Source organism: Pituophis catenifer, unplaced genomic scaffold, assembly GCF_029215685.1.
Source record: "Pituophis catenifer annectens isolate HBS135680 unplaced genomic scaffold, rPitCat1.0.hap2 SCAF_3, whole genome shotgun sequence".
Taxonomy (NCBI): Eukaryota; Metazoa; Chordata; class Lepidosauria; order Squamata; family Colubridae; genus Pituophis; species Pituophis catenifer.
This window is the reverse complement of record NW_027256883.1, coordinates 3,129,404-3,153,307: the sequence shown is the minus strand read 5'-3', so window position 1 is coordinate 3,153,307 and position 23,904 is coordinate 3,129,404. Positions and strand designations below refer to the sequence as shown.

At 44.9% G+C, this 23,904-nt stretch overlaps 1 protein-coding gene across 1 annotated transcript in view; it reads right to left on the bottom strand.

Annotated features, from left to right (window-relative positions):
- The window catches only part of LOC139315568 (lymphocyte antigen 6E-like), a 30,217-nt gene extending 17,940 nt beyond the window's left edge, over nt 1-12,277 (bottom strand). Inside the window, exon 1 of the mRNA XM_070941958.1 lies at nt 12,000-12,277. Coding sequence (XP_070798059.1) covers nt 12,000-12,051 — 52 coding nt within the window. The 5' untranslated portion in view covers nt 12,052-12,277. The remainder of the gene's footprint in view (nt 1-11,999) is intronic.
- Between the last annotated feature and the right edge of the window lie 11,627 nt (nt 12,278-23,904).

The window sequence follows — 23,904 nt, the reverse complement described above, 5'->3', positions numbered from 1 at the left end:
CTCCTCCTCCTCTTCTTCTTCCTCCTCCTCCTCCTATTACCACTTCTACTACTATTACTACTTCTTCTCCTTCTCCTCTTCTTCTTCCTCCTCCTCCTCCTCCTCCTATTACTACTTCTACTACTATTACTACTTCTTCTCCTTCTCCTCCTCCTCCTCTTCTTCTTCTTCTTCATCTCCTCCTCCTCCTCTCCTCCTCCTCCTCTTCTTCTTCTTCTTCCTCCTCCTCCTCCTACTACTACTATTACTACTTCTACTACTATTACTACTTCTCCTCCTCCTCCTCCTCCTCCTCCTCCTCCTCCTCTTCTTCTTCTTCTTCTTCTTCCTCCTCCTCCTCCTCCTCTTCTACACAAACCTCACTCCCTCACTTCTAGCACTGATGATGCTACCTAGTTAGGTAATGAAATGCCTGCAAAGCAAACAACCAAACTCAGAGAACACCAAGGACCCCGTAGTCCTCCTCCTCAACCCCACTCCCTTCTAGTACTGATGATGTTCTCTAGTTTGGTAACGAAGCGTCTGCAAGAAACCTACCAAGTTCAGAGAGCACCAAGGACCCCACCGTTCAACCCTCAGCTACAAATAATTCTTTTTTATTGGTATTTTTTTTAAAAAAACTCTCCACCTGGAATTGATCCAGCAGAAGCAAATTTCCCCTGGCATAATCCAATTTTCCCTAGGGCTTTCTTCCCCTCCACCCCCACCCCCATTCCCCAAATTTCTTCTGGAGGCCACCCCAGACAAGGAAGAACCGTCTGAAATGATATATGGGCTCTCCTGCTCAAGCAGGGGGTTGGACTAGATGACCTCCAAGGTCCCTTCCAACTCTGGTTTATTCTACATGTGAGAGCTTCTAGGTGAGATTTAGAAGCTCCGTCCACAGGATTGCGCAACTGACCAGAAATGGTGAATACTATCGGCTCTCAAGGTTGGAATTTCTACAGTAACCACTGGCTTTTCAGGAGAGAAAATCTTAAATTCACACAATAAACACTCTGCCAATAGGAGTTACGGGCGCGCCATCGCTGGAGGTTTTCAAGAAAAGCTTGGACAGCCATTTCTCTAAGATGGTCTAAGGCAGGGGTCAGCAACCTGCGGCTCCGGAGCCGCATGTGGCTCTTTGGGCCCTCTGCTGTGGCTCCCTGTTGGGTGATCCTGCCACTGGCTGTCCATGCCCCTCGCCCTCCCCTCCCAGTCACTCCTCGCCTGGCCTGAGAAGGTAAGGGTGACCGTGGGGGATGGAGAAGCAGCTAGGGCAGAGACAGAGAGACACAGAGAGAGAGAGAGACATAGAGAGATACAGAGAGGGGGAGAGAGAGAGAGAGAGAGAGAGAGAGAGAGATACAGAGAGAGAGAGAGAGAGAGAGAGAGACATAGAGAGATACAGAGAGAGAGAGACATAGAGAGGGGGAGAGAGAGAGATAGAGAGATACAGAGAGGGGGAGAGAGAGAGAGAGAGAGAGAGATACAGAGAGAGAGAGAGACATAGAGAGATACAGAGAGAGGGAGAGAGAGAGAGATAGAGAGATACAGAGAGGGGGAGAGAGAGAGAGAGATAGATACAGAGAGAGAGAGAGACATAGAGAGATACAGAGAGAGGGAGAGAGAGAGAGAGAACTAGAGAGATACAGAGAGAGAGGGAGAGAGAGACACACACAGAGAGATACAGAGAGAGAGACATAGAGAGATACAGAGAGAGAGAGAGATACAGAGAGGGGGAGAGAGAGAGAGACATAGAGAGATACAGAGAGAGAGAGACATAGAGAGATACAGAGAGAGGGGGGGAGAGAGACAGAGATACAGAGAGAGAGGGAGAGAGAGAGAGAGACACAGAGAGATACAGAGAAAGGGGGAGAGAGAGAGAGACAGAGAGATACAGAGAGGGGGAGAGAGAGAGACATAGAGATACAGAGAGAGAGAGACATAGAGAGATACAGAGAGAGAGGGAGAGAGATAGAGATACAGAGAGAGAGAGACATAGAGAGATACAGAGAAAGGGGGAGAGAGAGAGAGACAGAGAGATACAGAGAGAGGGGGAGAGAGAGAGACAGAGAGAGATACAGAGAGAGGGGGAGAGAGAGAGACATAGAGAGATACAGAGAGAGGGGGCGAGAGAGACATAGAGAGATACAGAGAGAGAGACATAGAGAGATACAGGGAAAGGGGGAGAGAGAGAGAGACAGAGAGATACAGAGAGAGGGGGGAGAGAGAGAGACATAGAGAGATACAGAGAGAGGGGGAGAGAGGGAAGGGAGGGAGGGGGAAAGAGAGATATGTCAAAAGGGTTTTGTGGTTCCCAGTGTTTTTTAACAACCGGTTCTCTGCCCTAATGACCGGCTGAGTAGGCGTGGCTAGGGTGGTCATGTGACTGATGGAAGTGAGTGACATCGAGTTGGCCACGCCCACCCAGGTTTTGTGGCTCCCGGTGTTTTCTTTTCTGTGGGAAACGGGTCCAAACGGCTCTTTGAGTGCTTAAGGTTGCAGACCCCTGGTCTAAGGTCTCCTGCCTTGAGTAGGGGGTTGGACTAGAAGACCTCCAAAGTCCCTTCCAGCCTCAGGATTGTACGATTCTATGAAATATAGGTCTCTCCACACCATCAACAAAATCAGAAAGTGTCTTCCTTTGTTAAACTGGTGCCGGAAAATTTGGCACTTTTAACAGCCAGTGTCATATTATTATTTTTTTTGGCATCCCGAGTAATAAATTAAATCTGACAGTAAAAATTCCTCCTCATTCAGGCCAAATTCCAGCTCACTCACATCCACGCAACACAAAGGGGAAAAAAAACAAAACAGGAAATCGGGATTAAAGGAAGCACAAGGCGTCTCCCCCGCTAAGAAAACACCCCACAGTCGAGTCCTTGAGAAGCACTCCTTTGTCAAAATGTCTCAGAGGACCAAGGTTGGAAACTGACCCACACACACACACACAAACACACACTTCAGGAGTACAAGGACCCGAGGTTTAATACAGAATAACGGAGCTGGAAGAGAACTTGGAGGTCATCTAGTCCAACCCCCTGCTCGAGCAGGAATTCGTGCGACACCTGCTGGTACGCAATTTATTGAGCTTTTCAACCCCAAGTAGGCCAACCATGGATAAATCTAAGAAAAGTTTACCAGAAGAAAATAAAACATTTAATTGAACTACATATGCTAGTTTTGTGGCTGCTCAAGAAATAATCAGGCACGGGAAGGGTTTTTGTGACTCCCGGTGTTTTCTTTTCTGTGGGAAACGGGTCCAAATGGCTCTTTGAGTGTTTAAGGTTGCAGACGCCTGAACTATGCACTTGTATTCAGAGAATTCTTAAAACAAATGTACAATTAAAACTGAAGGTTTTTCTTTTCAGATTAAGTTTCTTTAAATTTCAAGTTTTCTTTTGGCAAAAAAAAAAAAAATATGGGATTTTGTTTCTATATCTGATAAATGCAGCAAAACTTTCTTTATATGCACAGAGATGGAAAGATCTCTAGATTCCCACGATGGATTAATTGAAGTGAATTAAACTGGCCCTGATGGGAAAATTAATAAAATTTAACTACCTTAATTAAAGAAAAGTCTTTGTGTATCTTTCTTTCTATGAGGAAATCACTTTTGGCCTTTGTGTTGGAAACCGAAAGAAACACTACATTTATTTTAGGATTTGACGGTTCAGGATGTTTGCGAGGATAGAAATGCCGGCAATTGTTGAATTTTAGATCAAAAGATTACTGCCTGGTCATTGTGAGCCTACTGAGGAAAGTTGGAAACTATTTTTTAAATTTCCTTTTACTTTTCTTTATCCCTCCCCTTCTCCTTTTTTCCCCCCTTTTTAGTAATTTTGTGTGTTTCCTAGAGGTTTTTCATACACTTAATTAAATATCTACAAAAGATTTCATCTAGATATTTAATGTATGAAATGTATGAAAAAAAGAATACTAATTCAGCTTAGTAAGTTTTATTAATTTTATGGGCAGCGAAATGACAACTGTACCGATAATCAATCCCGGGCAATTTTCAATTTTTCTTTCTAAGCTCAGCAGAATGAAGTTTATACTATTATGTCAAAGTAAAAAGTTGAGGTTTGATGTTTGCTATATTATTCTACTGCATCAAAGGGAGTTGGGAGTCAATGCCTTTTCTTTCTTTTTCCCCACACTTTTCCCTCCCCTGTTTTTCTTACTATTTTTTTTTTGTATTTTTTTTATTTTATAGTATTTTATAGTATTATTTTATAGTATAAGCCCCTCACCCAGAGAATTAAATATTTTGGGGAATATTAAAAGAGGAAGAATGTTATATTTTCCCAAAGGAGAAATGGAGAAACATGCTCTTAAAGGCAGAAAGCCCCCTCCAGTCTTCCTGCTATAGGAAACAGCCTCCAGCAGATGCCTGAAGTCTTTAGAAATGGATATTTTGTGCCCATTAAGAAATCCAAGCCAATCTATTCACGAACAAAAGACCTTCAACAAAAGACACAGCTCCCACAGAAGGCTGGAGCTGATGGGATTAAGAATTTACATTCCCCCACCCAAATTCTAAGGACAGGACATGACCTTTAGGACATAATAGGATTTACCCACCACTATTAGAATAGCAAAAGGTACAAGGATCACCATATTGCACAACCCCCCTGGAGCATCTCAATCACAAAACCCCAAAGAATGTATAAAAAGCCCACCCAAAGTGACAGTAAGGTTATTCTAAGTCTAGGCCTACCTATCCCAGCCCCATTTTGTCAGCCACCCCAGAAACATGCTGCTGTCACTGAAGTTTCTGGCATCCAAACAGAGATTTTCCAACCAGCCTGCCTCCATTTTATTTCCAGCCTCTTTCTCCCAGCTTGGAACCAGACCAGATTTTTCTTCCGACAGTATTAATACATAATTAAACTAAATTTATTCTTTAAAAAATATGGGCAGTGAAATGTCAACTGTACCAATAATACATCCTGGGCAATTTTCAATTTTTTTTCTTTCGAAGCTCAGCAGAACGAAGTTCTCATTTGGCTACCAAAAATCCACAACACGATGTTGTAAATTCATAGTCATGTGCCCCCCCTCAACCCCACCCACTCTGTAGTTTAATGAATAGGTAATAAGAATAATAAGAATAATTTTATTTCTATACCGCCCTTCTCCCGAAGGACTCAGATAGATAATAGATAATAACCCTCTTTTAATAATGGATTTCCCAACTCCTTTGTGCTAATGCTGTAGGAAAAAGTGTGGCAGAACTTGGGAGGCAGAGTTAAAAAAGGAAGCAGCCTAGAATCCCTACGTAGCCACAAACAAACGAAGTCCAACCTTCTTGTCTATGGAGATCCTCAACCATGGTTGTCCCAAAAGTGTTTATTTTTTTTTTTCAAAAGGCCACTAGACATTCTTGGTTTTTTTCTTGAAAATGTATCACTTCTCATTCAAGAAGCTTCCTTAGTTTTAACTGACTAGTGAGGAACGGAAGGATTTATATGTAAGTGAAACATTTTCAAGGAAAAAAACTAAGCCCAGTTACCATTTGGAAAAGCACTTTTGGGACAAAAAAAAAGGGTTGAGAATCTCCAGATATAAGAGTCAATGGCATTCCAGGTGGCAACTGTTCGTTGAGAAGATTTAGCAATAAATCATTTAATTTTAACCTTAAGATATGGATCTGGTCTTGCCATCCTGACCAGCATCACTAAAGGTTTGCACTTTTGACTTGTTCACCCACTGTGATGCTTTCTGTCCCACCTCCAATGTAATGTTCTCCAGATGTGGGGCTTTCCAACTCGCAACTTCCCCACTGCAAACATCTGAAGGGCACCAAGATGGAGGGGAGGGAGAAAACCCAAACGAGAAGGCTTGTGGATCTGAAAGTGGATTTAAAAATGTCCAGAGAGCTATGGGAAAAGATGCCGCGATGGTCTCACAAATGAAACCAGCTGCTGTCTTAATAATGAAAGGGAAAATACAAATAATAAATCAGAAGACCGACAATGGCTTCGTATGGTGCATTAAATTAATGAAGCTGTTCCTAAGAAGAGAGGAGCCTTTGATAAAGTAGACCACAACCTGCTTCTTGGCAAGCGAGAAAAATGTGGGATACATAGCACTACCCCCAGAGGAGTTTGTAACTGGCTGATAAGTCATACTCAACGTGTAGTCCTCCACGGAACTACATCTACATGGAGGGAAGTAAGCAATGGAGAACCCCAAAGTTCCTTTTTGGACGGAATATTTTTCAATCCCTTCATAAAAGATCTAGATGAGGGAAGAGAAGAGGAAATCATGAAATTTGTAAACAACACTAAGCTGGCAGAAATAGCCAACACCCTGGAAGTCAAATTCAAGATACAAAAAGATCTTGCCTGACTTGAACAATGGGTCCTATCCAACAAAACGAAATTCAATGTAGATAAAAGTAAGGTTTTTTACACTCGGGTAAGAAAAAAATCAACTGTGTCGATACAGACTAGGTGAAACTTGGCTTAATGTCAGTAATTGTGAGAAGGATCTTTTTTTTTTTTTATTTGATTTATATGCCGCCCTTCTCCGGAGACTCAGGGCGGCTTACAATGCATTAAGCAATAGCCTTCATTCTTTTGTATATTTTATACAAAGTCAGCTTATTGCCCCCACAAACTGGGTCCTCATTTCACCTACCTTAGAAAGGATGGAAGGCTGAGTCAACCTTGAGCCTTGGAGAGATTCGAACCAGCAGAAATTGCAGGCAGCTGTGTTAATAACAGGGTGCACTAAACCCCTGTACTATCAAGGCTCTTGATCTTGATCTTGGGAGTCCTAGAGGACAATCACTTGAATATGAGCCAGCAGTGTGCGGTGGCGGCCAAAAAATGCCAACGCAAGATGGTTTATATGTATTTATCTAGTAACCACGTTACAAATGTTGTGTACTCAAATGTCAAACCACATGATGAATGTGTTCACTTGCTACAATCTTTGCAGAATTTGAAAGTGTATGAGCCTGTAATGATTCCAAAAGGGAAAACGATGCTCAATAGTAAGTGGGTATATAAATTAAAGACTGGGATAGATGGGATACCAATATATAAAGCTAGGCTAGTAGCTCAAGGATTTAATCAGTCTCCTAATGACTACGATGAAGTATTCGCTCCAAGCTTAAAAGCCATTACATTAAGAGCAGCGTTGGTATGGGCAGCTAGAAATAAATATATAGTTACCCATTTAGATGTAGAGACCGCATATCTGCATGCACCATTACAGCATGAAATTTATTTAAAGAAACTGTTGGTTATTAAAGACAAGTCTGTATGGGTTAAAACAGTCAGGTTATGAATGGAACCAGTGCATTGTAAAAACATTGAAGAATATCGGATTTAAAGCAGGATTAGCAGATCCGTGTTTATTTAAAATGGAAAGAGATGGTATAGTATCATTATTACTTCTTTTTACGGACGATATAGCTCTGATTACCAAGAATGAACAAGAGGCCAACAGGATTGTTGATGAATTAAAAGCTCATGTCAGGATTAAAGATCTAGGGGAGATACAACAATACCTAGGTGTAAGGATCGAAAAAACTAGGGGAGGATTTAAATTATCCCAAACTGATAAAATTAATAATCTATTAAAACAGTTCAGAATGGACTTGTGTAAACCATCAAAGACACCTGTGGTTCAAGATTATTGCAACACTGATGTGAAAAGTCCGTTGTTTGATAAAGGGATATACCAATCGTTGATTGGCAGTTTATCATACATTAGCAATTGGTCTAGACCTGATATTTCTTATAGCGTGAACCAATTAGCTAGATTCAACATGGAACCTACAGAAAGACATTAGCAAGGAGCAACGTATTCTTAGATATCTGAAATATACCATGCATCATGCATTGTATCTACAACCATCAGAAGAATTGCATGTAACCGCTTATGCAGATGCTAGTTTCGCAACAGATGTCAATACAAGAAAATCAACCTCAGGAATCGCTGTATTTCTGGGAAAATCTTTGATATGGTGGCGTTCAATAAGACAGCAGCATTTAAGTATGTCTACAATGGAAGCAGAGTTTTCTTGTTTATCTTTGTTATGTACGGATTTGATCAGTATTAAGCAGCTGATGCTAGATTTAGGAATAGATATACAAGATCCTATAACAGTATACGAAGATAATCAGGCAGCGATAGAAATGGCGACAAATATAGCTGTAAAGACTAGAACAAAACATACAGATCTTGGGTATCTCAATGTAAGAGAATGTATAATGGACAAGATGATAGAACTTGTATATTGTGCATCAGAAAACAATGTAGCCGATCATTTCACAAAAGCACAGGGAAGTAGGAAACATATAGATACATGTGAACAGTATGGTTTAAGATTGTAAATATATTAGTCTACCCAAAGGGGAGAATGTTGGATGCTCATCCTACGGTTGGGTAGATAATACATAGAAAACTATGTTCTGTAACTTGTAACTTTAACTGCTACAAAGATGACTAATTGGCTGTGCTAAGCAGACATAAAAGAAGGCAGGAAGTTCATTCACTCCTGCTCTCACTTCTGCTCCTGCTCCTGCTATTGAAGGTTGAACTGCTTGAAGGAACTGTGTCTGTGTTTGAAGAGAACTGGAACTGTAAGCAAACTATGTTTTGTGTTAAACCGTGATTGTTTGAAGAAGTTGTTTTGAGAAGCCAAGTTTGTTTTTATACTACAAGTAAAGACTGTTTATTTTTCTTTAAACGTTCAGAGTCTGTGACTATCCGTGTGTTTTGCTAAGCAACGCATTTATTCGCTGTCTGGTCCATTGCACTACTTTGCAGAGGGCGGTTTTACCCTCAACAGAACATATAAAGAACGGTTACAGGAACTGGGCGTGTCTAGTCTAGAGAAAGGAAGTATTAGGTGAGACATGATAGCGGTATTCTGAAAGTTGAAGGGCTCCTAGAAAAACAAGGGGGGTTAAACTATTTTCCAAAGCACCAGAAGGCAGAACAAGAAACAATGGATGAAAACCAACCAAGGAGAAAAGCAACCTAGAACTAAGGAGAAACTTCCTAACAGTGAGGACAATTAACCAGTGGAACAGCTTGCCACCAGAAGTTGTGGGTGCTTCATCACTGGAGGTTTTTAAGAAGAGATTGGACAGCCACTTATCCGAAATGGTATAGGGTAGGGGTGGGCAAATATGGCCCCTTTATGACCTGTGGACTTCAACTCCCAGAATTCCTGAGCCAGCTTGGCTTGTCTCAGGAATTCTGGGAGTTGAAGTCCACAGGTTGTAAAAGGATCACAGTTGCCCACCCCTGGTATAGGGTCTCCTGCTTGAGCAGGGGGCTGGACTAGAAGACCTTCAAGGTCCCTTCCAGCTCTATTCTAAATCGATTGAACAATTGATTAATTGATTGCATGGTACGGATGTTGGGAGAACGAGTAACCAAGGAGAGAAGCAACCTAGAATTAAGGAGAAACTTCCTAACAGTGAGGACAATTAACCAGTGGAACAGCTTGCCACCAGAAGTTGTGGGTGCTCCATCACCATTTGTCTGGAATGGTCTAGACCAGAGGTCTCTACCCTTGGCAACTTTAAGCCTGGCAGACTTCAACTCCCAGAATTCTGGGAGTTGAAGTCCGCCAGGCTTAAAGTTGCCAAGGATGGAGACTCCTAGTCTAGACTAAGTCTTCTGCAAAAGCAGGGGGTTGGACTATAAAGCCTCCTTGGTCCCTTCTAACCATTTTATTTGGTTCTGTTCCTGTCTACTGAAGTGGTCCGCAAACAGTAAGAAATCAATTTAAGGCACATTATTTATAAAGGTAAACAGAAGAGAATTTGCAATAACGAAAAACCAATTTGGGGGCAGATCCCTCTCTACACAGAGACATACACCCTCTCCACCTCATCGGGGGATTGGGGAACCTGACGATGGGAATCTGCTCCCTTGCCTTCCATAACAGCAATCCCACCTGGATCCCCCCCCTCCCCAGACAGGTGGCGCTGAGTAATAAGGAAGGCAACAAAAAACAGGCCCCTATCCAGGACCACCCACCATGGGAATCTGGTGCCGGTGGGGTCTGATCCAGAAGAGGGTCTGCCCCTGACCATATGCAGAAAGCATTTTTCTTGCTAGTATCCCAGGAAGGGCAGCGACTCCCCCTCCCACTTCTCCAGAGAGAAATTAAGCAACCTGAAGCTCAATACATTAAGCAGAGTTTAGAAGGCTTCGCTGGAGGAAAAGGAAAGGGAGAGAGGGGGGAGGGGGGGAGAAAAAGGAATGGGGGAAGGGGAAAGAAAGGAGAGAAAGAAATGGGAGGGAGGAAAATAAATGAGGTAGGTAGGTAGGTAGGTAGGTAAGGAAGGAAGGAAGGAAGGAAGGAAGGAAGGAAGGAAGGAAGGAAGGAAGGAAGGAAGGAAATAATAATAACAACAACAACAACAACAATAATAATAATAATAATAAATAAATATAATAAATAAATAAATAAATAATAAAAATAATAGTTCCTAGGTCCTTGGTTAGGACTCGAGCTGCTGAGCTATTAACCAGCCTCAAAGGCTGTGAATCTCACTAAAGATTAACCAATAAATAATAATAATAATAATAATAATAATAATAATAATAATAATAATAATAATAATAATAATAATAATTTTATTTCTATACCGCCCTTCTCCCGAAGGACTCAGGGCGGGGTACAGCCTGATTAAAAGCACAAAGAAACAAACAAAATTTAAAAATAATTAAAATTATTAAATAATTGGCTCAATTTTAAAACCCCCAAATTTAAAATCCCACATTTAAAACCAATTAAAATCTTTATATTGATAGCCCGGCTTGGCAGAACAATAAGGTTTTGAGGACACAGAGAAATACACAGAGGTCGGAGATCTTACGCATTTCTGGGGGCAGTTCATTCCAAAGGGCAGGGGAAAGAAAGAAAAGAAAAGAAAAGAAAAGAAAAGAAAAGAAAAGAAAAGAAAAGAAAAGAAAGAAGCAAATGAGGGAGGGGGAGGAAAATAAATAAAGAGGTAGGTACGTTAGGTAGGTAGGTAGTAAACAAGGGAGGGAGGGAAAATAAGTAAATGAGGAAGGAAGGAAGGAAAGAAAGAAAGAAAAATAAATAAATGAGGTAGGTATGGTACATAGGTTGGTAGGTAGGTGGAAGGAAGGAAGGAAGGGAGGGAGGGAGGAAGGAAGGAAGGAAGGAAGGAAACGAAGGAGGGGGAGGAAAAATAAATAGGTAGGTAGGTAGAAGGAAGGAAGGAAGGAAGGAAGGAAGGAAGGAAGGAAACGAAGGAGGGGGAGGAAAAATAAATAGGTAGGTAGGTAGAAGGAAGGAAGGAAGGAAGGAAGGAAACGAAGGAGGGGAGGAAAAATAAGTAGGTAGGTAGGTAGAAGGAAGGAAGGAAGGAAGGAAGGAAGGAAACAAATGAAGGAGGGGAGGAAAAATAAATAGGTAGGTAGAAGGAAGGAAGGAAGGAAGGAAGGAAGGAAGGAAACGAAGGAGGGGAGGAAAAATAAGTAGGTAGGTAGGTAGGTGGAAGGAAGGAAGGAAGGAAGGAAGGAAACGAAGGAGGGGAGGAAAAATAAATAGGTAGGTAGGTAGGAACGAACGAACGAGGAATAAGTAAACGAGGGAGGTGGGAGGGAGGAAAGAAGGAAGGAAAAAAATAAACAAGGGAGGGAGGGAGACAGGAAGGAAAGAAGCGAGCAAGGGGGACCCCCAAAAATAAATAAATAAATAAACAAATAAACAAACAAACAAAGACGGGAGGAAGCGAGGAAAAACGCGAGCCGCCCACCCCGCCATTCCTTTGGGGAAACTCCTGGATCCAACCGCCACCACCACCGCCGCCGCCGGGCTCCGCAGCCCCGAGGCGAGCGCGAGCGCTCCAGATCCCGCCCGGGCGCGCAAGAGGCGAAGGGGAGCGATGGCAGGGGGGGCTTTGGGTGGGGGGGGGGGAAAGGGCAGGGAAGGGGGAGAGGGGAGAGAAGCCGAAGGGAAGCAGGGGAAGGGGCTGGTGAGCTGAAGGGGGGCCGGGCAGAAGCCTCACCGCCGTCCACGCAGAGGCAGGCGGCCAAGAGGATGGCCAAAGGCGCCTTCATCCCGGCTGGCGTCTCCGATGCTTTCGCAGCTGCTTCTTAATGTTGCTGCGGTCCGGAGAGCGAGCGAGAGAGACACAGAGCGACAAAAGATGCGGCTCAGTGGCTGGGCTGCCGATATCTGGGTGGGAGGGGAGAAGCGGACGGCTGGGCTGGGGAAGGGGCTGCGGGCAGGCGGCCACGTGCGGCGCTAGGACGAATCCAACCGGGGCTGGGCGTTGCGCAGCTGGATTCTTGCCCTCCTCCGGTCCCGCCTGGATGCGCCGCGCTTTCGTTTCTCGCGTGGGGCTGGGCTCGGGGAGCGCCGCCTTTCTCCCCACCCCCCCCACCCCCCTACCCACCCCCCCCCGCCTTACGTGGCTTCCTACAGGTTAGAGAAGGGTATATGGAACGCCTTGCCTCCAGAAGTTGAGGATGCTGCCCAACCACTGGAAGTTTTTTTTTTTTTAATTGAAAAGTTTTACAAAAAAACAAGAATTTTCTTCCCCCCCCCCATATTCCCCCCACCCTTTTCCCCCCCATCTTCCCCACACCCCTTTCCCTCCCTTCATCCCACCCTCCCCCCCCCAGACTTCCCAGAGCAAAATACAAGACATTTCATTTAACAATCATAAACTAGATTAACCTATTTAGCCTCAGACTACTAACTCCCCCCCCCCCGAAACCTTAACTCCACTATAGATAACATAATACTTCTAATACTTAACGTTCATTCATAAGCTATTTGATATTTTCTTGTCTGATACTTATTTTGAATCTAATCAGTCCATCTTCTCCATTCTGATACGTATCTTTCTTGTGTATAGTCCTTCAAGTACACTGAGATTTTCGCCATTTCTGCTAAATTCCTTTACTTTCAGTATCCACTCTTCAATAGTAGGCAAAGAGTCCTCCTTCCAATATTGCGCTACCAACAGCCTAGCTGCTGATATTAAGTTCAAAATCAATTTAGTCTCTGATACCGTACAGTCCATCGTTATACCCAATAGGAACAATTGAGGAGTAATTTCAACCTTCTTTTCAGAATATTCTGCATCACCCACCAGATTTTTATCCAAAATGCCTTGATTTTCTTACAGGTCCACCATATATGATAATAGGTTGCGTCATTACATTCACATCTCTAACATTTAGCTTGCAAATTCGAGTACATACATGATATTTTTTTAGGATCTAAGTGCCATCTATAAAACATTTTATAAAAATTCTCTCTCAAATTTTGTGCTTGCGTAAATTTAACATTTCTGACCCAAATCTTTTCCCACGTTTCCATCATCACTGGTTCCTGAAAGTTTTGTGCCCATTTTATCATACAATCCTTAACCAATTCCTTTTCTGAATCTATTTCCAATAATGCATTATACAACCTTTTAATATGCATCTGACTTTGATCTCTAATCTGTTTCACCAGATTTTCCTCATTTTGCATAACACCAAATTTTTGATCTTCCCTCCATCTAGCTTGAAGCTGACCATACTGAAACCACTGGAAGTTTTGAAGAAGAGGTTGGACTACCACTTGTCTGAAGTGGTGTAGGGTTTTTTTCCTGCCTAGGCAAGGGGGTTGGGCTAGAAGACCTCCAAGGTCCAGTTATGGAATGATGGGACCAAACAACATTCCTGGGTCAGCCAGAGACAGTTTTATTGCGCAGTTTCAGAACCAGATTTGTATCTGCAATTGGCCTTCAGGTGCCTTGGAAAATAGCTTGACCCCGTCCTCTCTGGGGCAGCCCCTCAAATATTGGAAGACTGCTATCCTGTCTCCCCTGGTCCTTCTCTTGACTAGACCAGCCATGCCCAATTCCTGCAACCATTCATCGTATGTTTTAGCCTCCAGTCCCCTAATCATCCTGATTGCTCTTCTCTGCACTCTTTCTAGAGTCTCAACATCTTTTTTATAGTGTGGTGACCAAAACTGGATGCAGCATTCTAGGTGTGGTCTTACTAAGGCTTTGTAGAGTGGTATTAGTACCTCCCTTGATCTTGATTGTATCTCTCTGTTAATGCAATTTAGGATTGCATTGGCTTTTTTGGCTGCCGCTGCACACTGTTGGCTCATATTTACCTGGTTGTCCACTAAGACTCCAAGATCCCTCTCACAGTCACAGCTATTAAGCCTGGTTTCACCCAGTCTATATGTGTGCTTTTGGTTTTTCTTACCTAAGTGTAAGACTATTTTTCTCTACATTGAATTCCATTTTGTTAGATAGGGCCCGGTGTTCAAGTCCGTCAAGATCCATCTGGATCTTGACCCTATCTTTTAGGATGTTGGCTATTCCTGCCAGCTTAGTATCTACAAATTTGGTAAGTTCCCCTTCTATTCCTTCATCTAAGTCGTTTATAATGATATTGAAGAGTACTGGGCCTAATGTTGCATTCATCCTGGCGGGCTTCTCATGAGTAGTCCAGATTAGAGATAACACAAGGACAGGTGTTTCTCGGGATGAGAGAGCGCAGAGAGCTGACTCCGTCACCCTCTTTTATTATACAAGGGTATAGGGCATATCAGAAGGCATGATTACAGCTATACATTCTCATATTACATCTGTGATACAAAGGATTTTCTCCATATCTGGACATAACTTTCACATCCTACCATATTACAGTAAATCATGTGAATTCTAGGAAAGCGATACCTAATGTAAAAACAAAACTTATCATATTTGCTGCTAGCTGGGAGGCCCATCTTGAGGTATCAGATTACCTCAAGCCTCAGGAATGTTCTACAAGGAGATGTCTTTGCTAATGCAGGCACAGCCTATGTTATGAACAAAGAGAGAACGAATAGGGCCCTTCAGAGAGTATCCATATGAACCCACTTTTTCTACTCAGATTATTTCGGTGCCAAGCTCCATACAGTGTCCAACCAGTTAAACTGGTCTACACATATACTATGCCACTGCATTCCCACATCTAAGACGGAACCTGGTGGTACCTCACTGCTTACTTCCCTCCATGTAGATGTAGTATCATTAAGGACTTCTCGTTGAGTATGGTTTGTCAGCCAGTTACAAAGTCATCTGGTAGTTGATGCTAGCTATCTCACTTTTTTCTAGCTTGTCAAGAAGTAGGTTGTGGTCTACTTTGTCGAATGCCTTGCTGAAGTCTAAATATATTATGTCGAGATCCAGCTGGATCCGGAGCCTATCATCTAGGGTGTTGGCAATTCCTGCCACCTTAGTATCATCTGCAAATTTGATAAATCAAATTGATTCAAGTCACGGAACCCAAGGATCACAAAACAGCCGAGCTGGATTCACACAACAAGCTAGACTAGTCAAAAATGGGGCAGCGAGGTTTCTAGGTGTAGCAAGGCAGCTCTTAACTCCCAATGTTGAAAGAAGTGTAATAAGGACTGTTCGTTTGGAGACACAATCAGCTGCTTATTTCCCCTCAAGCCAAAGCTCAGATAAAGTAGCACAAGTCATCCAATGAGTCACAAACTCATTGTTCAAATGACTATTCAGGGCATTGCAAAATCCAGGAAGTCCTCAATTTAACAACATTTAGTAACCATTCACAGTTAACAACGGCACTGAAAAACAGTAACTTCTTATCGTTTATGATCTGAAATGGTATAGGGCCTCCTGCATGAGCAGAGGGCTGGACTAGAACAGCGATCACCAACCTGTGGCCCGTGGACCACTGGTGGTCCATGAGAAAATTTTGGTGGTCCGCAGAAAAATTATTTGCATTTTTTATATTGCACTAAATCAGGGGTTCTCAAACTACGGCCCCTGGGCCAGATACATGCAATGAATGTTTGTGTTGCTGCAGAGAGTCTACCCGTTTGGGGTCTTTTTGTGTGGGTCGGAGGGAGGCAGAAATTCTGACTTGGGGTCTGCTTCGGCCTCCTGGGGGAGGGGGCTTTGGGCGAAGAGCTGGAGGGAAGCGCTGCTGGTGGCAAAGAGCCGGAGGGCCTTGTTCCAGTGGGACTGCCTCATGGCCCGGAACTGGCTGACCATCTCAGCCTGCTGAGCCTCCGGGCGCCGGTACCTGGCCTTGCACTCCCGCAGGTCCTCCCTCTGCTTGGAAAGCCTATGCTCCTAGTCCTCAGTGAGGTGCTTCTGCTGAGCTTCCTTCTTGGTCAGATCCATTTTGAACTGAGCTGTTTTGCCAACTGTTGAGCCGAGGTGGCGCAGTGGTTAGAGTGCTGTACTGCAGCTACTTCAGCTGACTGCTAGTTCAGCAGATCAGCAGATCAAATCTCACCGGCTCAAGGTTGACTCAGCCTTCCATCCTTCCGAGGTGGGTAAAATGAGGACCCAGATTGTTAGGGGGCAATACGCTATTTAGTATACTGTCGATTGTTGTAAGCCTCCCAGAGTCCTCGGAGAGTGGGCGGCATAGAAATATGATTAATAAAAAAAATTTAAAAATAAACTCTTTCTCATGGTGGCTGCTTATCTTCAACAACTGCTTCCTCTTGGGGCCCTCAGGAGCCCAGGCGGGCAGGCGAGGAGGGGCTGGGAGGGGAGGGGCGAGTAGAAGCCAGCGAGGTGCCCCGCAACCTGAGTGACATGAAGTTGGTGGTTCCTGAGGTCCAAAAGGTTGGGGATCTCTGGCCTAGAAGACCTCTAAGGTCTTCTTTCTTTTTCACACGTATGAGCACTTGAAGGATCCTTGAGGTCGTGCAATCAAAATTCAAACGCTTGGCAACTGACTCATATTTATGACGGTTGTAGAGTCCAATCCCGGGGTCACCTTTTGCAACCTGACAAGCAAAGTCATTTTGGAAGCCAGATTCACTTAACAATTGTGTGACTAATTTAACAGCTGCAGGCGTAAGTCGGGGGCCTAGCTGTACAATGTTGGGATTACCAATTTATTTTCAGGTTTAAGACATAAAGCCAGGATGGCGAACCTATGGCACGGGTGCCACAGGTGGCACGCAGATCCATATTGGTGGGCACGCGAGTGTTGCCCTAGCTCAGCTCATGCGCGCACCAGCCAACTGATTTTCAGGCCTTCCGGTTCCACCGGAAGTCGGGAAACTGGCTGTTTCCAGCCTCCGGGAAGGCCTCCGGGGGGAATGGAGAAGTCCGTTTTTGCCCTCCCCAGGCTCCTAGAAAGCCTCTGGAGCCTGGGGAGGGGGGGAAACGGGCCTACTGGGCCCACCATGCCATCGTGTGCCAAAAGCAGGGGGAGGTGTGGGGGGGTCATGTATGCATGCGCGGGAAGATGGGGCGCATTGAATTATAGATGTGGGCACCCGCACCCGTGACCCCCTCCCCCGCTCCCCCCGCTTTTGGCACGCGACGGCAGAAAGGTTAGCCATCGCTGACATAAAGGAAGTGATCTCTACTGTTGGAAATGAATTCAACCAACAACCATGGGTCGATGAAAACAAAGAGACTTTATTAAAAAAATAAAAAAATAAAAACAATTTTGTAAAATGGGGGGGGGTATATCCCAGAAGATCTCGGTTATGCACGGTTATATTCAGTGGTGGGTTCCAACCGGTGTTACCACCGGTTCTCTTCGTGCACGTGGTTTGCGCACGATCACCATGCGCATGTTCGCATGCACGCCGAACTTGCGTTCTGCGCAAGCGCATTAGGTTTCTGCCCAGCTGAGGTGCAGCAATCCACTCTGCCACGCCTATCAGCTGGGCTAAAAAAAGAAGAAATAAAGGTAGGAATAACGTGGGGGCGGGCGGGAGGGCCCAGCTCCCAAACAAAGAGAACCGGTTCGGTGACGTCACATCGTCACCGCTACCGGCTCGGCCGAACCGGGCTGAACCGGGAGCAACCCATCACTGGCTATATTCAGTGGTGGGATTAAAATAATTTAACAACCGGTTCTCGGCCCTAATGACCGGCTGGGTGGGTATTGTTGGAAATGAATTCAACCAACAAGAAGCATGGGTCGATGAAAACAAAGAGACTTTATTAAAAAAAAATAAAAATAAAAACAATTTTGCAAAATAGGGGGGTATATCCCAGCAGATCTCAACAAGGAGTTTGAGCCAGGAAGCCACACCGGAAGTTTCAAAAGCATTACATTTGATAGTTCTCTATCCCGACACCCCCCACGCCCCCCGATCAGGTCCAGGGACCGATCACGGCTAATCCGAAGCACCTTTTAGAGAGATCATCATCTCTTTCTCTAATTACATGTTTCTCTAATTACATCAATACCTCCCCATAACTACCCCTACAATATTTTGCAAGCATGGCTCTTCCTTATCTCTATTGCCTTGGCATTCAAGAGTGGGCCTCTTTCTAACGGGCCTCAAACAAGAGAAGATCTATTCCAACACAACATTGTTACCTATTGGTATGCTTTCAGTGTGTTCTCCAACTATCTTAAAGCAGAATAATGTCTAACAAATTTAATAGAGTAGCAGAGCTGGAAGGGACCCTGCAGGTCATCCAGTCCAACTCCCTGCCTGAGCAAAATTGAATCTTCACTTATATGCATTTCTACCCTATATACCTACATACTATTTTATTTTTGAATTTTCTCATATCCTACACTACCAATAAAGGAGAATACGTTGTAGCTCAGGGTTGAAAGGAGGGATACTTGGGGCTCTCTGAGCTTGCTTGTTTTCCTGCAGGCGTTTCGTGACCCTAACTAGGTAACATCATCAGTGCATGAAGAGACTGGGGTTTTCAAGGAGAAAGAGGAGGAGGAAGAAGAAGAGGAGGAGGAGGAGGAGGAGGAGGAGGAGGAGGAGGAGGAGGAGGAGGAGGAGGAGGAGGAGGAGGAGGAGGGGAAGGGGAAGAGGAGGAGAAGGGGAGGAGGAGGAGAAGGGGAAGAGGAGGAGAAGAAGGGGAGGGGGAAGGGAGGGGGAGGAGGAAGGAGAAGAAGAAGAAGAGGAGGAGGGGAAGGGGAAGGGGAGGAGGAGGAGAAGAAGAGGAGGAGGAGGGGAAGGGGAGGAGGAGGGGAAGGGGAGGAGGAGGAGGAGAGGAGGGGGAGGAGGAGAAGAGGAGGAGGAGGAGGGGAAGGGGAGGAGGAGGAGAAGAAGGGGAAGAGGAGGGGAGGGGGAGGAAGAAGGAGAAGAAGAAGAGGGGAAGGGAAGGAGGAGGAGGAGAAGAAGAGGAGGAGGAGAAGGGAAGAGGAGGGGAGGGGGAGGAGGAAGGAGAAGAAGAAGAGGAGAAGGAGGGGAAGGGGAGGAGGAGAAGAAGAGGAGGAGGAGGAGAAGGGAAGAGGAGGGGAGGGGAGGAGGAAGGAGAAGAAGAAGAGGGGAAGGGGAGGAGGAGGAGGAGAAGAAGAGGAGGAGGAGAAGGGAAGAGGAGGGGAGGGGGAGGAGGAAGGAGAAGAAGAAGAGGAGAAGGAGGGGAAGGGGAGGAGGAGAAGAAGAGGAGGAGGAGGAGAAGGGAAGAGGAGGGGAGGGGAGGAGGAAGGAGAAGAAGAAGAGGGGAAGGGGAGGAGGAGGAGGAGAAGAAGAGGAGGAGGAGAAGGGAAGAGGAGGGGAGGGGGAGGAGGAAGGAGAAGAAGAAGAGGAGAAGGAGGGGAAGGGGAGGAGAAGAAGAGGAGGAGGAGGAGGAGCAACAACAACAGCAGCAACAACAACCAGAAGAGGAAAGGAAGAGAAGGAAACCAGCCCTCTCTCATCCTCATTATATTCTGGTGTCTTGCCCTGTCAGTGGGGGTGGGTTTGGTCTTAGACATTCTTTGATTGAATTGTTTGCTGGTGGCTCTTCGGCAGTTTCCTGATTGAGGTCTTGTTTTACCTAATTGCTGGTCTGAAGTTCACCTTGGAGTTAATCTCTGCTGATCTGGGTGCTGGTGGAGAGGTGCTGGAATCTTTTTGTTCTCTTTTGGGTTGGTTGATTGACTCTTTTGCATAGTCTGTAGATGTTGTCCATGCCTATGTGTCTATTGATGGCTGATTCATCAAGAGTGCCAGCCTGCTAGATATTCCCTGCCATTTTTGGACTTGGCCTAGTCTAGGATGGCAACCTACAACTAAAGATAAATTTCCTAAACGGTGAGGACAATTCACCAGTAGAACAACTTACCTCCAGAAGGTGTGTTGCTCCAACACTGGAGATTTTTAAGAAGAGATTGGACAACCACTTGTCTGAAATGGTATAGGATCTCCTGCTTCAGCAGGGGATTGGACCAGAAGACTTCCAAAAGTCCCTTCCAACTCTGTTATTTTATGTTGTAAGTTCTGTGCTTCAGTTGGGCTTCTTATTGTGAACTCCAACTTCAACTCCCTGAATTCTAAGATGTTTGGACTTCAACTCCCAGAATTCTAAAACGTGTGGATTTCAACTCCCGGAATTCTAAGAAGTTTGGACTTCAACTCCAAAGTCCCTTCCAACTCTGTTATTTTATGTTCTAAGTTCTGTGCTTCAGTTGGGCTGCTTATTGTGAATTGTCTCTGGCTGACCTTACCATGTTGCATTTATTTTCAGATTCTTCTCTGAGATTGACAGCCAGCACGGTGGAGTAGAAGGCCTTGCCATTTTTTAAGCCAATCCCGCCTCTGCCTAGGAACGAGGTCATCTTGATTTCTCTTTAACCGCCACCCACACAGAATCTTTCATCACAATATTTAAAGCCTCCTTGTGGCCATCTCAACAATCTTCTGGAGATTTCACAAGTCGTTGCCCATGGCATTTTCTTGGCAGTGACCTCAAAAAGGGTTGTCTGACAACATGCCTGCCATTTCTGGGATGTGCCCGGTCCATCTTTCAGTCCTGGAGTTTCCTAGAGGTCTCCCATTGAAGTGTTATGTAGTTCTGAATCTGAATGTTAGCATTTGGACTATTGCAATGCTCTCTACATGGGGCTCCCCTTGAGGAGCACCCGGAGGCTCCAACTGGCGCAGAGTGCGGCCCGCGCGGGTGGTAATGGGAGCGACATGGCGCTCCCATGTAACACCTCTCCTGCGTGAGCTGCACTGGCTTCCGGTGGTCTTCCGGGTGTGCTTCAAGGTTTTGGTTACCACCTTTAAAGCGCTCCATGGCTTAGGACCTGGTTATCTACGGGACCGCCTACTACCACCAATAGCCTCCCACCGGCCAGTACGCTCTCATAGAGAGGGACTCCTCCGGGTGCCATCAGCCAAACAGTGTCGACTGGCAGCCCCTAGGGGGAGAGCCTTCTCTGTGGGGGCACCTACCATCTGGAATGAGCTCCCCCCGGAGATACGGAGGATCCCAGATCTGCGCACCTTCCACCGCGCTGTGAAGACCTTTTTATTCCATCAGGCGGGCTTGGCCTAATTTCTTCCCTTTTTTAAATATTAAAAAGTAAATTTTAATCTGTTTTTAAATTATTGGGGTGTTTTAATCTGTCTGGGCCAAAATGATTTAATTTGATTTTATCTGATTTTTAATTTTTTTGTATCTATGTATTTTATTGTTTGGCTGTTCACCGCCCTGAGTCCTTCGGGAGTAGGGCGGTATACAAATCAAATAAACTAAACTAAACTAAACTCACATTAGTTTTAGAGACAGTTTGATGAAGTGGTGAAGGCATCAAGCTGGAAACTTGAGAGACCAGGAATTAGAACATAAAATAATAGAGTTGGAAGGGACCTTGGAGGTCTGGTAGTCCAACCTCAAGCAGGAGAACCTATGCCACTTCAAACACATGTAGGTATGTAGAAATGTAGAACTGAGTATGTCTAGTCTACTGAAAAGAAGGACTAGGGGAGATATGATAGCAGTCTTCCAGTATTTGAGGGGCTCTTGTCACAAACAAGAGAGGGTCAACTTATTGTCCAAAGCTCAAGAAGGCAAGACAAGAAACCATGGTTGGAAACTAATCAAGGAGAAAAGCAACCTAGAACTAAGGAGAAATTGCTAATGGTGATGTTGGAAGAAATCTCCTTCTAGGTTCTGCTCCAAGTGGGGAAAAAGACACTGGAAACATGGAGACTGCTTGGAAAGATGGTTTAATGGTGGACAGGATCACATGGCTTGAGTTCCTGAACAGAAAAGGGCCAAATACAGCGAGTCCACGGGTTTTTATGCTCTTTCTGGCTTTGCATTTCGTGGGACCCCGAAAGAGTATCCTGATTGGTTCTCAGACTCCCAGGGGGTGGGGGTCTTAGCTAGCCTTGCTGGCTGATGGTCACATGTGCTTCCCAGGTCACATGCTTCCCAGGTCACATGTGGTGAGTTTCTGCTGCTATTGTGTAAAGGGCTAATCCTATCTTTGTTGGATCTTTGGCAATTCCTACTATGGCTCTGCCTGAAGGAGGCACATCTTTGTTATGTAGAATAGACTGGCCCAAGCCTTAATGGCCCATTGACAAAGGGTGGGGGCAGGAAGATGGGAGCTGCTTCAAAACATGCTTATCCATTTCTCATCCAAGGAAATATAATATTCTGCCTTTTTCATATTTCCTAAAATATTTCATTCTTCCAGGAAAGGGGTGGGTGCTAACTTCCTACAGTGAGAATAGTCAACTAGGGGAACGGCTGGCCTTCAGAAGTTGTGGGTGCTCCATCACTGGAGGTTTTTAAGAAGAGACTGGACAGCCACTTGTCTGGAATGGTATAGGATCTCCTGCTTGAACAGGAGGTTCGACTAGAAGACCTCCAAGGTCCCACCAACTCTGTTATTCTATGTTCTAAATGGTTGTCCAATCTCTTCTGAAAAACTCCCCTCACCCCAGTGATGGAGCGCCCCAACTTCTTTTTTTAAATAAATTTTATTAATTTTCTATTAATTACATTTCTTATTGCTTAATAAACCTTGTATTTTCTAGGTATTTAATTTGCTTAACAATGCAGATTCCGTTCTTACTCTCCACTTGTTTTTTTTTCCTACTGGTAAAATAACTTCCAAGTTTGATAATATTCTGTGTCTTCTTTCTGCTTGATTTTTCACATGTCTCCCTATTATCTTTTCTAGCCATCTGTGTATTTTTGAACCCACCCTTTTTTTTTTTAGCACAAGTCCACCACATATGATAAAATGTGCCCGTCTTTTGATTACATTTCCAACATTTGCTAGACATATTTTGAAACATTTTAGCTAACCTAGCAGGTGGTAAATGCCATCTATAAAACATTTTATATACATTTTTGGAGCACCTCAACTTCTGAAGGCAAGCCATTCTGCTGATCAATTAACAGAGTAACAGAATAACGGGAGGGACCTTGGAGGTCTTCTTCAGCCCTCTGCTCAAGGAGGAAGTCCTATACCCGTGATGGTGAACCTATGGCACGCGTGCCACAGGTGGCACACGGAGCCATATCAATGGGCATGTGAGCGTTGCCCTAGCTCAGCTCCAGCGGGAGGGCCTCTGGGAGGGGGAAGAGGCCTGTTTTTTGCTCTCCCCAGGCTCCAGATGCTTTCTAGGAGCCTGGGGAGGGCAAAAAACGGCCTTCACCACCCCCTGGAAGCACTCCGGAGGCTAGAAACAGCCCATTTGCTGACTTCTGGTGGGACCGGAAGGCCCGTTTTTCACTCTCCCCAGGCTCCAGAGGCATTATAGGCTCCAGAGGCTTTCCCCACCCCACTCCTGGAAGCCCTCCGGAGGCCGGAAATGGCACGTTTCCTGACTTCCGGTCCCACCCCCCAAGAAAGCTTCTGGAGCCTGGGGAGGGCGAAAAACGGATCTACCAGGCCCACTGTGCCATTGTGTGCCAAAAGCAGGCGGAGCACAGGGGAGTCACACGTGCATGAGCAGGGGGGGTGCATTGAATTATGGGTGTGGGCACATGCATGCGTGACACCCCCCCCCCCGCGCTCTCCCCACTTTTGGCATGTGACAACAAAAAGGTTAGCCATCACTGTCCTATTCCATTGAGAACAAATGGCTGTCCAGTCTATTTTTGAAACTCTCCAATGATAAAGCAGCCACAACTTTTGGAGGCCACCAAAACTGATTGATTGTTCTGATGTTAGGGAATTTCTCCTTAATTCTAGGTTAGATCTCTC